The sequence below is a fragment of the Aquarana catesbeiana genome, linkage group LG01 (assembly GCF_042186555.1).
Source record: "Aquarana catesbeiana isolate 2022-GZ linkage group LG01, ASM4218655v1, whole genome shotgun sequence".
NCBI classification, from domain to species: domain Eukaryota; kingdom Metazoa; phylum Chordata; class Amphibia; order Anura; family Ranidae; genus Aquarana; species Aquarana catesbeiana.
This window is the reverse complement of record NC_133324.1, coordinates 73,200,963-73,217,292: the sequence shown is the minus strand read 5'-3', so window position 1 is coordinate 73,217,292 and position 16,330 is coordinate 73,200,963. Positions and strand designations below refer to the sequence as shown.

The 16,330-nt window shown below is 42.6% G+C and overlaps 1 protein-coding gene across 1 annotated transcript in view; it reads left to right on the top strand.

Annotated features, from left to right (window-relative positions):
- The window catches only part of LOC141132194 (phospholipid-transporting ATPase IC-like), a 151,614-nt gene that overhangs the window by 44,647 nt on the left and 90,637 nt on the right, over positions 1–16,330 (top strand). The window contains exons 4-10 of the mRNA XM_073620313.1: positions 361–474; positions 6,931–7,029; positions 7,113–7,174; positions 8,613–8,685; positions 9,645–9,715; positions 11,043–11,125; positions 12,967–13,125. Of these exons, the coding sequence (XP_073476414.1) occupies positions 361–474; positions 6,931–7,029; positions 7,113–7,174; positions 8,613–8,685; positions 9,645–9,715; positions 11,043–11,125; positions 12,967–13,125 (661 nt within the window). The remainder of the gene's footprint in view (positions 1–360; positions 475–6,930; positions 7,030–7,112; positions 7,175–8,612; positions 8,686–9,644; positions 9,716–11,042; positions 11,126–12,966; positions 13,126–16,330) is intronic.

Genomic DNA, 16,330 nt, shown 5'->3' with positions numbered 1-16,330 from the left:
GACATGTTATTTGACATGTCAAATCGCATGTCAAATCGGCGGCAATTGCCGTCAATGGTACCATCCTAATTGGTGCGACGCTGCATCTTCCGCACTGCACCAATTTCAAAAAGTTGTTTCTGTACTATTTTTTGCGATTTTGGGCTGCGATTTACATTGACATCTGTGCAGAAACCTGCACAGATGTCTCTGAAATCGCTGCCGAAATCGGGACTGACATGCGGGAGTGAAATCGTGCGAGTTCAGCTGAACTCGCACGGCTTCATTCCCGCAGCTCAGTGGGAACCTGGGCTTAATCATAAAACGTTATTCATAGCACTTCTTTTTTTCTAACTCTAAATTTTCCTCCACTGTGCACAGAACAATGAAATCAAGACATCCAAATATAATGTTGTCACCTTTCTACCACTAAACCTTTATGAGCAATTCAAGAGGATCGCCAATGTCTATTTCCTGTTCCTGCTTGTCCTACAGGTAATAAAAGCATTTTCTATACTGTAGTTGTCTAATAAAACTCACCTCAAGGGATAGGCTAGGAATTTTTAGATTTTCAGGAGTTCCTCATTTTTTTTTGTGATTATAAACCCCCAATAAATTGCCCAATGTGTCCAATACTACCTTCTTCAGACTTTCAAAATCATCATCACCACTAGTCCTATTAGGTACCAGTATGACTTTAAAAGTAGTCAGTTGCTTGTTTGTACTTTATATATGGATAGCTAGGAACAGAGCAGCTGAACAGCTGACAATGTTACTCGTATGTTACCTGACACTATAAATTAATTTCAACAAAATTCATAGTTATATCCAGAAGAAGCTGAATATAATTTGACAAAAAGAACATGCTGTTGAGAAGGGGTGTTGGAAGAGCAACAGCTAGTAGCTTTCCATACTGTGAACTATATACTATATGCATTATACCTCTCTATGTAGCAGGTGGTGCTGTAGTATTATAGTGTTATAGTGTGTATTCTATGATATAACAGGATGTATTGTCTATGTTCAGTGTACCTGTTTGTGTTCTCTTCCTGTTCCATGCTAAAGATATCCTCAATGAAAGTAAAGTATTCTCTGTAGATAAGAAGCTTCCAGCACATTATATCAATACTCTGACAACATCCTGCACTTAGGTCTGGACCAGTGTTTGACTTTAAGCACTTTGAAGGGTCAGGTTTATACCCTTTGTATTCTATTTCAATGACCACTGACTTCTCACTGTTTGATTATGACCTTTATACAAAGCGCCTCCAATGTAGGAATCTGAGTCTGGTTCTCTCTCTGTTTCAGAAGAAGCTGTTTGTATCCATTAAACACATCCCTCTCTCTACTCTCATCCACAAAGTGGCTTTCTTTGTAGCCGTTAACTCTGCAAGGAGATAGGCTGAGCTGAGATTATCCTACAAGGAACTCTTTCTTATCTTGCATAGGGACAAGGTGGTATTGAGAGCCAGGATATTCTTGCCTAGACTAGTGTAATTTCTGCCTTTCACCTTTTGAGCAGGGCCCTCTTTAATATTGGTTGGACCCTGGACAAAAATGTTCTTGGGCCCCCAACCCCGCCTCTCCACATAATTTTCGCTCTCCCCCTACTCTGAGACATACAATAAATAGCAGCTAGACTCAAAATCAGTTTACTGTATCAGATCAGGCAGCGATTGAGATTGGTTGACAGAGGTAACAGCATATCATTACCGCTTACTGACTGGTTGCTAGAGGTTACAGCACACATTACGGCTCACTGATTAGTTGCTAGAGGTTACAGCACATGGTTTCTGCTTGTTGATTTGTTGCTAGAGATTACTGTACAGTAATACTGCTCACTGATTGGTTGCTAGAGGTTACAGCACATCATTTCCTCACTGCCTGCACACCATGGACTGGGGAGGTGAGTGGGCCCATCAATAGACAGAAAACTCCTAGGGATCCTAGAACTCCGGGGATCAGTGGCAGTGCCAGGGGAGGGGAGGGTGTGATCAATGGCAATGCTGATTTATTTTACCGACTACCAATATAAAGAGGAGTTTCAACACTGGCCACCAATGTAATAGGGGTTTACACTGACCACTAATGTAATAGGGATTTACACTGACCACTAATGTAATAAAAGCATTCACAGTAACCACCAATGTAAGGGGACCTTTACACTGGCCACTAGTGTAAACGAAAGGATTCTATACCAAGCCCCAATGTAATGAGAAGATTTACACTGACCACCAATGTAACTGAGACATTTAGCCTGCATTCACATTTGTGTGTCGGGAACGCATGCACAATCGCTTTCCTGACACCACAGAAACGTGCTGCCCTTTAGCAGATACACAGCAATGCCATCAATTGTTAATGACACCCTCATACATCTGCTGACATGTGCTGTGGCACCGTGTGATTTGGAAAAAGGGTTTTATCTCCCCAGTGGGCAGCATTCAGTATAGGTGATGGTGGATATGACCTCAGGGGGGCCTGATATACATATGAATGCCACCTTTATTTACATATGAATGCCGCCTGCCGCCACTATTTACATATGAATGCCATCACTATTTACATATGAATGCCTCTTATTTCCATGTAAACACAGGGTCTGCAGGTGAGTCATCTGTACACAACAATAGGGCAGAGCTGGGCAGCGTTAGTAGCAGCACTTCACACTGAGATATTGGGACACAGGACTAAAACTAAAGGGACAAGGGATTTTACACCAGGATAGTTGGCAAGTATGAGGCAGCTGCTTTGTGCCCCACAACAATGACAGGGCCCAGGGTAACTGCCCCTTTTGCCCTACCTTAAAGACGGCCCTGTTTTCAAGTGACATTGTTTTTGTGTCCCTCTGACTGGCTTCTTGTTCCACCATCTCCAAGTGGCTTACGCAGATCATCATCCACACTTATGGTCTCACAGATCAGGCTCCATCCTTTCCTGTTAAGGCACACTCTACTAGATCTGCAAGTCCTTAGTTTTTTTGGCATCAAGCAACTGTTCCCCAGATTTTCAAGTCTGCCATATGGTCTTCTGTTCACATATTCTCTAAATTTTATTGGTTGGATGTTTTGGATATTTTCAACATTCAGGCAGGTCTTTGAGCTGCAGGTTATCCCCTAGTTTTTCTGTTGTTATTTCTTGTGCCTGTTAGTGATTGTTTGCTGCATTGTCCACCCCTCAGTTGGGCTGCTTTTGAAGGACCCAAAGGATTTACATGTTCCCCAGTGGACAAGAAAAAAAATAGCTTTTTTGTACTCATTCTAAATTCCTTTCCTTGGGGTTCATTGTGGAGCAAAGGTCTCACCACTCTTTGTTTAAGATAATGCTCTTGGTACAACTTTACAACAAAACATAGGAATGCTGGTAGTAAGAGATCCTGGACTGGCCTACAGTGTTTTTGTTTTATAGTGTCCAGTTCTCTTGTAGGCAGCACTATATCCTGAAGGTTACAAGCTTCTTGTGTCCCTTGATATACTTAAAAAAAGGACAATGAGTGCAAAAATCCTATTTTATTACCCAGATTTCGAAATATAGCGGTACCTTCAGAATCCACTCTATCACTCTGCTAAATTAGGCTTTTTAGAAAAAGTCAGCAGCTAAGCCCTCACTCATCTCCACTTATAACCACCCTCTTATAGGGATAAAGTGCTTGCCTGTCAAATGGTTCTAATTTTTATCTTTGCATTTCTCTCAAATTTTATCTCATTATAGTTAATGCTATATGCTACTAATGCTGAACCCCCCCCCAGCTAGTCCCTTTGCCTGTACTTTCTCCAACCCATAAATTATAAAAAATAATTTTGCATACCTAAATCTCATTTTTTCTAGCTGGTTAGGTTATATCAGTGGTGTATTTAGGTTTTGTGCTGCCCTAGGCCTGACTAAACGCATGCACCCCCCTAATTTAAATACGACCCACCCCATCCTGCCGAGGCCACACCCCTTCCTGTTTAAGACCCACCCTATCATCTGTAAACAACACCCCTTCCTCTTTAGGCTCATTTGGCACCTTTCAGGGGGGAACGGGTACCTGTTTCTGACAGGTACCCTTCCCCACTTCCGGGAGACTGCGCTGTCCCCTCTGAAGTTTGCCCCCCCTCCTCCTTCCTCCGCTGGGCCATTCAGAAAGTGCAACGCGCTTCGCACATGTGCAGTAGGGAACCGGTCGGTTTCCCTTACCATGCATGATAGTGGCAAAACCCGAGAGCCAATCCGAAAATCGGCTGAGGTGTCGACATCGCTGGATCCCTGGACAGGTAAGTGTCCTAATATTAAAAGTCAGCAGCTACAGTATTTTTAGCTGCTGAGTTTTAATGCTATCACGGGGGGGGGGGGGGGGTGTCTCACTGTGCCCCATCAAACGCAGTCACTGTGTCCATCAAACGCAGCCACTGTGCCCATCAAATGCAGCCACTGTGCCCATCAAATGCAGCCACTGTGCCCTCCAACGCAGCCACTGTACCCATCAAACGCTGTCACTGTGCCCATCAAACACAGCCACTGTGCCCAAACGCAGCCACTGTGCCCATCAAATGCAGCCACTGTGCCCATCAATTGCAGCCACTGTGCCCCATCTAACGCAGCCACTGTGCCCCATCAAACGCAGCCACTGTGCCCCATCAAATGCAGCCACTGTGCCCCATCAAACGCAGCCACTGTGCCCCATCAAACGCAGCCACTGTGCCCCATCAAACATAGCCATTGTGCCCTCAAACGCAGCCACTGTGCCCATCAAATGCAGCCACTGTGCCCTCAAACGCAGCCACTGTACCCATCAAACGCAGTCACTGTGCCCATCAATTGCAGCCACTGTGCCCATCAATTGCAGCCACTGTGCCCCATCAAACGCAGCCACTGTGCCCCATCAAACGCAGCCACTGTGCCCCATCAAACGCAGCCACTGTGCCCCATCAAACATAGCCATTGTGCCCTCAAACGCAGCCACTGTGCCCATCAAATGCAGCCACTGTGCCCTCAAACGCAGCCACTGTACCCATCAAACGCAGTCACTGTGCCCATCAATTGCAGCCACTGTGCCCATCAATTGCAGCCACTGTACCCATCAAACGCAGTCACTGTGCCCATCAATTGCAGCCACTGTGCCCATCAATTGCAGCCATTGTGCCCTCAAACGCAGCCACTGTGCCCATCAAATGCTGCCACTGTGCCCTCAAACGCAGCCACTGTGCCCTCAAACGCAGCCACTGTGCCCATCAAATGCTGCCACTGTGCCCATAAAATGCTGCCACTGTGCCCATCAAACGCAGCCACTGTGCCCATCAAACGCAGCCACTGTGCCCATCAATTGCAGCCACTGTGCCCCATCAAACGCAGCCACTGTGCCCCATCAAACGCAGCCACTGTGCCATCAAACGCAGCCACTGTGCCATCAAACGCAGCCACTGTGCCCATCAAATTCTGCCAGTGCCCATCAAATGCTGCCAGTGCCCATAATACTGATATACTTTATTATTGTGGCGCATGTGGGGTTTCCCTCGTGCTCCTCTCTCTCCTCCTGACGTCACAGCCCCAGGGCCGAGGAGACGATTCACTGCAGGAAAGCAGTGCAGGGGAGGGTAGGCGGAGCTTAAGGCTCCACCTGTTGCTTATGGGGGGCGCGAGTGACACACGCCGCCCCCCCGCATGAGAGAAAGCCCCCCCATCCGTCTGACTGATTCCCGGTGTTCTGCCGAGAAAGTTCCGCTCGGCGGATTAGTTCCCCCCTCTACTGCGCATGCGCAGTAGAATCCGGCGGAAATAGCCGAAGTGGAACAGCTGAAAATCAGCTGTACACGGCGCCTGTAAGAGGGCCCCTCGCGGGCTTGCTTCGCTCGCCACGCTTCGGGCACGGCCTCGCTGCGCTCGGCACTTTTAGATTCCCCCTCTAGGTCCACTTGGATAGTGGAGAAGGAACCTGGACCAAGAGCGCAGGCGCCGTGTACAGCTGATTGAAGCGTTTGAGCTTTGGCTATCTCCGGCGGCCGACAGTAGTACGTACTGCGCAGGCGCTGCGCCTGCGCAGTACAGGGGGGGAACCTATCCGCCGAAGGAACTTATTCGACAAGACACCGGCTCCCGCTGCCGCCTCCCGCACACTTGCAGCCCACGGCGGCCGGCTTTCTGTAGCGGCGCCGCGGTGTATGGGCGTGCTTGTCAGAGAGTAGGGGGCGTGAGATACACGCCCCCACCCTCTGCCAAGCACGCCCATACACAGCGGCGCCGCTACAGAAAGCCGGCCGCCGTGGGCTGCAAGTGTGCGGGAGGCGGCAGCGGGAGCCGGGAATCAGTCAGAAGGGTGGGGGGGGCTTTCTCTCATGCGGGGGGGCGGCCTATTTTGCCCCCCCCCCCGCAAAGTGCCGCCCTAGGCCTAGGCCTTGTTGGCCTAGGCCAAAACACAGCCCTGGGTTATATATCAGGTCCTTTCTGCTCAGGTTGCAGTGGGTCACTCCTACTTATACACAAAATTGTGCTCTCATAGTGCTGTTTGAGCATCATTCTGTGCACCTGTATTAACCCTGACCACCATGATGATGGACCCTCAGGGGCTTTTTGTAAGGAATAGAGCTATAAAGCAGGTGAGTATTGCAGTAAAAGTTTTTTTTTTTTTACTTTCCTAGGCAATGGCTAATAGAATTTTAAAAGTTGGAGTTAGGCTTTTGAAAGTCTGCAGAAATGTAGATCAGTGTATTGCTTGGTTCAAGAAAAGCCCTCTCTCTCATTAAACTGAATCCTTGCCCTGATGGAGAGTTTGCCCTGAACATGTCTCAAAAGGCTGCAATCTAGCCAGGGGTATTGAAAGAAGGCTGCTGAATCTTGCTGTAAGAGATTATAAAAAAACTCTGATTTAAAGATGAATTGAGTAGGATTAATGACTTGACCGGTTTATTGCTGATTTTAGTTATACTGCAGTTACCTTTAACAGAATTAAAAAGTTTCTTATTGTTCCCCTAGTTTATTCCGCAAATAGGTACAGTGTCATGGTACACCACCTTAATACCGCTGGTGATTGTCCTGGGAATCACTGCAATCAAAGACCTGTCAGATGATATTGTAAGTAAAAAAATAAGAAAAAATAATTATTTACATTTTAAATTTTCCTCATACAAATGACTGTACCCCTTTAATCCTCGTAGTCTCGTCACCAACTGGACAACAAGATAAATAACCGATCATGCGAGGTTATAAAAGATGGAAGGTGAGAAATAATATAAATCCATTACTGTTAGTAAAGAGTCCACAGTGCTGCTACCCATACAATCCAGAGCTCACGGGTGCTTAATCTGCAGTCGCATAACTGAAAATAATTGTCCTTAAAAGTGATCCGCACAACCGATGCTGCAACAATGTACTGTATCTGTGACTTGTACACTAATCTCTAATGTTTTCCTTGAGAAAAGCCAGCTCTGTGTTTACGAGGACAGCTTTCCTCTCAGTGACTCTCACAGATCCCTGCTTGCCCTGCACTCCCGGCAGGGACAAGGGTTATGCAGATGCAAGAGCAGTGTGGGATGGGTCATCACATGGTAAGCTGCACTGTGATCCCCATCTGTGCTGGGGTGCATAGATGCCACCCAATGATCTCCCCGCAAGTGAGAGAGGCAGAGTCGCCTACACTACTGGGAAGTACTAGAGCCAGGTCGGGTAGGTGAGATGCAAGAAAGCTTTTTGGGGAGAAGAGATGAGGGCTATGGTGGGAGATGTGTGCAGAGGTAGGGGATGGGGGTGAGTGGTGCAGGGGTTAGAGCCTAAGAGAGGTGAAAGTGAGATGTGGACAGCCTGTCAAAGAGACTGAACCCTGCACACTGTGCATAGTACACCCCTAGACCCTGCACTCCGTATGTAGCGTGCCCCTGAACCCTGTGTAAAGGGCAACCATAAAACTGCATTCTGTACGGAGGGCACCCCTGAACTCTGCACTTGATATGTAGCGCTCCCCTGAGCTCTGCACTATGTACGTAGCACACCCCTGAACTCTTTACTCACTGTACATAACGCATCCCTGAAGTCTGCACCCTGTACATAGAGCATCCCTAAACTCTGCACATAATGCACTCCTGGTATTTATTGCCCCTTTGAGATCCTCCCACACTTAGTGCCGTTTGGCCACACCCACTGTTCGATGCAATTCGGCGATGAGGGGCGTGGTTGAGCTCCTGCGCGTGTTCCCTGAGGAAAAAAAAAGAAAAAAAACAGATATAACCAACCCTTTGAGGGCAACCATAATGCTAATGCAGCCCGCATTGAAGTTGAGATTGATACCACTAGGTTAGACCCTATTATTATCACTTTAGATTGACCTTGATCTTCTTATAAAATATATCCTTCTATTTGAGTTTGGCAAAAAATACCCCCAATTGGGCAAAATTATATCTATTACCATACTACAGTGAAAGCAGAGGGTCACATTTTGTAAGGACCACATACAAAATTTAACAGGAAAATTAAATATTCAATTCGCATATGATTTCAGTTGACTGTATTTCTGTATCTACTGAACATTTTCACATTCTTCATTGAAGGAAATATCCTTATGTGTTTTTCATCATATCATTATGTCAGATTTAGTTTAAAGAGTGCTTGTTTTCCAACTATGCCTGAAACGCTCTCTCTCATAATTTATTTTTACATAAAAGGTTTAAAAAGAGCAAATGGAAAGACATTCGTGTCGGAGATATCATACGAATTAACAAGGATGAATTTATTCCAGTGAGTACAAATGTGCAGTGTGTCTATCTATCTATCATTATTATACAGGATCCATATAGCACCAACAGTTTACACAGCGCTTTACAATATAAAGGGGAACAGTACAATTACAATACAGTTCAATACAGAAGGAATAGGAGTGCCCTGCTCATGGAGCTTACAATCTAAAGGGAGGGGGAGGTGGTACAAAAGGTAATAGCTGCAGGGGATGATCTGATGGCAGCGACTCGAGTACAGTTCTCAGGTGGAGGTGGGGTAAGCTTCCCTGAATAAAGGAGTATTCAAGGATCGTCTAAAGGTGGGCAGGGTAGAAGCTGACCAAACATACTGGGGCAGGAAGTTCCAGAGTATCAGGACTTCTTACACAAGAGAGGACAAAGCAATATAATAATGGTATCATACCTTTCAACATTAATATTGTTTTCAATCCAGTTCTGATTTTTACAAAGATTTTTATTGTTTTTTTCAAGTTTACAACAGAAGTGTGCAAATTGTCATGTACGTAGAAGGAAAAAATATTTGAGGCTCATATATGGAAACATTTCCATTGAATGAAGGGAATGGTTCATATAGTAGTGTAACCCACTGCCCAAAATCACAAACAGGCCCTGGGATCAGATTCACAGAGGCAGGTAACAATAGTAAACTATTAAACATCAAAACACTTGCCTAATAATCCCTGCTTCTGGCCTGAGTCAGCAATAACCTCCATAGCAGAACATGTGGTCTCCAAACCTCTCTCTGTACTCCTTTCCTCTGGGGTTTTCAATCCAGTCTCCCAGAGACAGGAAGTGCAACCATGAAGCCAGTAGAGATGCAATATGACATTGCTTGGGCACTATAATTTAGGGGATAAAAAAGTCAACTAAAAGAGGGTTCTCACTTATTCTCTTACTTTTAAGGGAAGAAATTAGTCCTATTGAGCTGATAAATAACATATTCTGTTTTCTGTTTTACAGGCGGATGTTCTGCTCCTCTCAAGTTCTGAACCAAACAGCCTGTGCTATGTAGAAACTGCTGAACTTGATGGGTACTTACCTTCAATTTTCTTTATTCACAAGTATAAAGGTCGAGCCCTATCACATTATTTACTCAGGACTGGGCAAAAACTTCTTTTTTTTCCACTTCTTTTTAGGTATATATAATTATAGCATATTTCAGAAGAATATTTTGGATTTTTTTTATCTAGCCAGCACGTAGAGCTCTATGAACCCTAACACATTTTCCAGACTAGTTTTGCCTGCTTTGAAGAAAGAAAGTTTTCAGAGCTCAGTAGCTCAAGCTGAAATATAACATATACAACTAAAGGAAATAGAACAGTAAGTCCTCATGTACACTGAATCTGATAAACTCAAGTTTTTTGGGAGTTAAGCGTTTTTTTAACAGCCCTTAAACTCCCCTCAATGTTATCTTATGAGTCCATGCACACATGGACATTTTTTGACCTTTATCAGCAGAGGAGTTTATGGGCTGTTGTCAGAAAGCCCTAAAATCACATTCAAGAGCAGTTCTTCTGACCACAAAAAAAGCCTAACGCTGAAAAAATGTGAAAAATGCTGAAAAACAAGAGTTTTCCAGCGTCATGCATTTTTAACATTGCAATGCTGATAAATGCGCACTTTTACAGAAGCATTTGCCTGCTAGCAGTCCAACGTCCAGAAAGACGTTAGGAGCCTAACTCTTTTCTTTTAGTTGTTGCCTGTTTAGAAGAAGAAGTTGGAGTTAAATGGCGGTCCAGCCTTTTATTAAACAACATAATTAATAAATAACAATTTAAACAGTAACATAAACCAAAGCTAGATGTCCCCAGCCGCAAAACACAGAATCGGGACATTAACACTTGCCCCACAGACCTTACAGGTCTGTCACTAACTGGTCCCTCTTAGTGGACTAAGCCCAACCAGAGGACACCATACCAATGATGGTACCCCACTTGTATCCCACTGACAGATTTTTAACCCCATCCAAGTGGTCCCAACAGCCATCTCCAAACCTACACCCTCAAACTGACTTACCATATCTTACTGAGGGAGGGCGGGACGTTCATCTGATGGCTTCTCAATGCCGACTGTTATGGTTCCACCCCTTCCTCCAGTCTTTTCTCCTAAGCTCCCCCCCATCACCCCGTGTAACTCCACCAATCATGTAAGTAAGAACTCCCACCTATCTCTTTGGCACATTAAGTCTAAGCAGTCTAGTTCCCCTTCCACCCTGTCATGCCAGCCCTATGCTTTATACGTTCCTCCTAGCTCCAGGCCTTCGTGACTCATAAAAGATACAAAAATAGGTTTAAAACCCATTTCAGTAAATGTTATCAATACAATTGTTGCTTCTAACAAATGTTTTATTACTTTTAGAGAAACAAACTTGAAGTTTAAAATGGGCCTAGAAATAACAGACAAACTTTTACAAGAAGAAAAGGCCCTGGCTGAATTTGATGGTGAGTTTTTAATTGCAAATCTACATAAAAAAATAAAATGAATAAAAAACTTGTCTGCAGGCAGTTAATGTTGTATTGTCTCTCTACATAGATTGGATATTTTTCAAACATGCAAACACGTTAAAAGTAGCTCTTCTCTTCTACATTTTCCAGTTCAACAATTTTGGTAGTTTTAAAAAAACAAACATTTTATTGAGATTTTTGAAAAAGAGTAACATACAGAAACAGAGCCTATTGGGAATACCCAGGCTTGGAACCTTTACACAACATAACATGACTTAGAACAGTCAAAAATATTAGTGTCCTAACTGGCACTTAGACTAAAAGAGCGCTCGCACATCTACAGTACACCTGCAACAATTTTGGTAGTTTAATATGAAACAATGCAATAACTTTGGCAGAAAGTGACACTGGAATCAGAGGAATAGGCAATGAATCAATGTACTATTCTCCAAAATATTTGCCTGCAGAACATCATAAGGTTAATGAACTAAAGACAATTAGGTTGTCCACTTTGCAAGTGAATTTTCCTTTAGCTCAGTGAATGAGGCGAAGCTCCTGCTGACCTCCATCATACAAACATGTGCAATCAAACATACCGTTTCATTTTCCTCACACGTGATTGGGTGTTCTTTGCAAAGTGAATTTCACCACAATCACTGAGCTAAGGGCAAATTCCATTGCAAAGTGAAAATTCTCTTGCAAAATTATATTTGCCTTTAGTAAAGCAATCCCAGTTAGTCTAATTTCTCATGTTGTAGAAGGGTAGTGGTGTTTTTTAATCAGTTCCTCCTGTAATAGCTATGACAGGCTTAACCATTCCTCAATTATGGGATTGTTCAGAAATGTTTGTAATTTTAAGGAAATTTCTGTAATTTAATCTCATGAGAATAATTGCCTTAATATGTAATTAAAGGCATTTTTTTATTTACAATAGAGTAAAGTAGAGTAGATTATAGGGTTATAACCAGTGGTGACTGGTGGTAGTTTTTTTTTTGGGGGGGGGAATTATTATAACTCCTGTCAAGTTTTTTTTTTTTTGTCATTTGTGTCCCATTGGGGAGATTTACCTTCACTTCCTGTCCCATAGCCACAACAGGAAGTGAGAGAAAATCCCTCCAAAGTGAGGCAATCCCAGAGTATAACCAGGGTTACCTATTATGCCACATACACAAGACCGGTTTAGCCGTCGTAATAAACTCCGACGGTTTCCCCGACGTAACTCTGACAGAACTCCATTCAAGCGGTCTTGCCTACACACGGTCAACCCAAAGTCCAACCGTCCAGAACGCGGTGACGTACAACACTTACGACGGGACTAGAAAAAGGAAGTTCAATAGCCAGTAGCCAATAGCTTCCGTCTCGTACTTGCTTCAGAGCATGCGTCGTTTTTGGTCCATCGGACCAGCATACAGACGATCGGTTTTACCGATAGAAAGATTTAGAACATGTTCCATTTCTAGGTCCGTCAGAATTTTCGAAAAAAAAGTCAGATGAGGCCCACACATGATCGGTATATACAATGAACAGCTTCCGTCTGACTTTTTCTATTGGACAGTCCGCTCATGTGTACGCGGCATAACTATTACAATGTCAAACCAAAATTTGGGATTTTCTTTTATTTTCACTGAAAGTAAAAGAAGAAATGAAACAGGACAAATAGAGAGAATCTCCCTAACAGAGGCCCAGACATCAAAAACTGACAGGGTTCTAATTCCTCTTTACTCCATCCAAAATAAAAATAAAAAGTTTTGCCTTTAGATACATTTTAATATTATAAATCTATCCATCTCAATTCTCAATTCTCCATTACTTTCCTTATTGCTTCTCCTGTTTCCCAGGGATGGTGGAATCCGAAGAGCCCAACAACCGTTTGGATAAGTTTGTAGGCACTTTGTTCTGGAGAGGGTTAAGTTCCAGCCTTGATAACGATCACTTACTACTTCGTGGCTGTACAATACGCAATACCCTCTATTGTGTTGGTCTGGTAATATTTGCCGGTAAGTGTCACATTTACATCTAAATTGATTAACTTAGCCATGAGAATATATTAGCCATTCATTCAACAACTGAGTGCCTTTCAGCCGATTGGTATATCCTGTCTCATGAAAGATGATTTGATTGGCTGATGCAATTTTCATTAAAAAGGCATTGTTGAAAATGAGAGAACAGGTAAACAAGATTTACTTGTTTGGCTTGATTGGATGTTTTCTTTAAGCTGTACTCAAAATAAAATGAAAAGCTGTACTTTTCTATTGTTAGACCTTATGTCCTGAGATTTGGATGATGTTAGAGTACCTGGCTGGAATGGAGAAAAATGGGTATTGATATCAGGCTTGCAGTGGGTGTGCCCGCTGTAATCTAGGAGAATATGTAGGGTGCACTGGAGGTGACTGAGCATGCCTGTTGCATTTTTCACTGCTATAGCTCCAGATTGCCTGACAAAATTGCCGCACTTCCCTCCCACTTCCCATGCATTCCTGCTAGCCTATCACAGTGATGGCCTCTCTCGTTGGTCAATAGGAGTATGAAATGGATGGTGGGGGGAATGCTTGGACAAAATCAGGAAGCGTTTATGCCCAAAACTTTGCTTTTTACCTGTCAGTAAACACTTCTTGTGAAAAATAGACGTGCAGAATGATAACATTTGCTTTGTTTCACTTTCTTATTTACATAAATTAGTTTAGTTAAATTTGTTTCATTCATTTTCGGAATTCGCTTCATTTATTTGAGCTCGAATCGATTAAAAATTTCCAAATTGAGTTCAATTCAACCGAGTTCAATTTGGTTGAACTCAATTCAAGCGAATTTGTGAAATTCGAATCGATTCGAATTCCATTCAAAATAAAATTTATTCTGTTCGAAATTCGAATTTTGGAAGATGGCTATATTCTTTCTATTCTGTTCTATTCTATTGTTTATTCTATTCAAATTTACTGTATTCGAATTTCAGAAGAAGGGTATATTATTGTTATTTTATTCTATTCTATTCTATTGTTTTTCTATTCTATCCTTTTCTATTCTATTTGAAATTCAAATTTCACAAGATGGTTATATTCTATTTTATTATATTCTATTCTTTTTTTTTATTCTCTTATATTCCTTTATTTTCTATTTTATTCTATTTTTTGTATTTTCTATTCTAATAATTTCTATTCTATCCCTTTATTTTCAATTCTATTTTCTTCTATTTTATTTTGTATTCTCTTCTGTTTTACTCTATTATATTATTTTCAATTATTTTCTATTCTATTATATTCTTTTCTATTCTATTTTATTCTCTTCTGAAATTTAAATCCGATTAGAAAACTATTCAAATTCGATTAGAAAACTATTCAAATTCGCCCGAAAATGTCTGTTTTTATTGTTCGGATTCCTTTAAATTTGTTACTGTTGTAATTCGGAAATTCGTATATATCCGAATTTTCAAATAATGAAAAATTTGTCTGAATTTCAATTCAGAACAAAACCAATCTCACACGTCTACCTGTCAGCAGATATTATCAAAGCTCAGGTTGAACATCACCAGTTGGGAGAAGTTCACTTTTAATACCAAGAGCAAGCTGGGGGGTGGAGCAGTGGGACAGTGTTTGCAGAATATAAGATTCTTCAAACTGTTGTCAACCTAAGTCTGCTATGCAGTATTGTAGTACAGAACATATGGGAGAATTAAGAGTATGTACATTACTTTACAAATCTTTAGACTTCCTATATTTGTGTCTCACGAGTCACAATTGGCTAAAAATGTCCTTTAATTATTCTTGCGTCTTAAGCTTACTATGTATACCCAAAAAACATAGGCAAGCCTCTTCTTGTCACCTGTGTTGCCTCTCCCCCTGCTGCCAAAATGACAGCTGGAATTGCTGAGTAAATACAGCAGCCTTCTAAAGCCACTGCTGTTAAAACTGGACCTTCAGAACGGTGTTTTTAAACACTGTTCAGGAGCATGATTTAGGCTGCGTTCACATATGAGTACAGAGCAGCTTACAGCAGGAGTCCAGTTACATAGTTACATAGTTAGTCAGGTTGAAAAAAGACACAAGTCCATCAAGTTCAACCAAAAAAAAAAATTACAATCCCATATACACAAACCTATACCCACAGTTGTTCCAGAGGAAGGCAAAAAACCACAGCAAAGCATGCTCCAATTTGCTACAGCAAGGGGAAAAAATTCCTTCCTGATCCCCCGAGAGGCAATTGGATTTTCCCTGGATCAACTTTACCTATAAATGTCAGTACCCAGTTATATTATGTACATTTAGAAAAGAATCCAGTCCATTTTTAAAGCAATTGACTGAGCTTGCTAGAACCACCTTTGGAGGGAGTCTATTCCACATTTTCACAGCTCTTACTATGAAGAAACCATTCCGTATTTGAAGATGAAACATTTTTTCTTTTAGATGTAAAGAGTGCCCCCTTGTCCTCTGTGATAACCTTAAAGTGAATAACTCAACACCAAGTTCACTATATGGACCACTTATATATTTGAACATGTTGATCATATCCTCCCTTAATCTCCTCTTCTCAAGAGTGAATAAATTCAGTTCCTCTAATCTTTCCTCATAGCTGAGCTCTTCCATGCCTCTTATCAGTTTGGTTGCTCTTCTCTGCACTTTCTCCAGTTCCCCGATATCCTTTCTGAGAACTGGTGCCCAAAACTGAACTGCATATTCCAGATGAGGTCTTACTAATTAAATGTACAGGGGCAAAATGATATCTCTCTCTCTGGAGTCCATACCTCTATTAAAGTGATTGTAAACCCTTACAGATCACTTTTTGCTACAGGTAAGCCTATAATAAGGCTTACCTGTAGCTACCCAGGATATCTCTACCAAGCGCATCGCATTACGCGTTACTCGCGGAGTGACGTCATCGCGGCTCCGGCCAATCACAGCGCCAGAGCCGCGATACCCGGAAGTAACCCCTGGGAGTGATGTTGCCGGCCGGTGCTGTGTATGGGCACCGCAGCGAGGGCTTTGATCTCAGGTGAGTATTACATAATGAGCTAGTATGCTATGCATTCTAGCTCATTATGCCTTTGTCTTGCAGGTGTTAGTTTTTTTTTTTTTTCAAAGTGGGTTTACAACCACTTTAATACAAGAAAGGACTTTGCTCGCTTTGGAAACCGCAGCTTGGCATTGCATGCTATTAATGAGCTTATGATCTACCAAAACCCCCAGATCCTTCTCCACCATTGATCCCCCC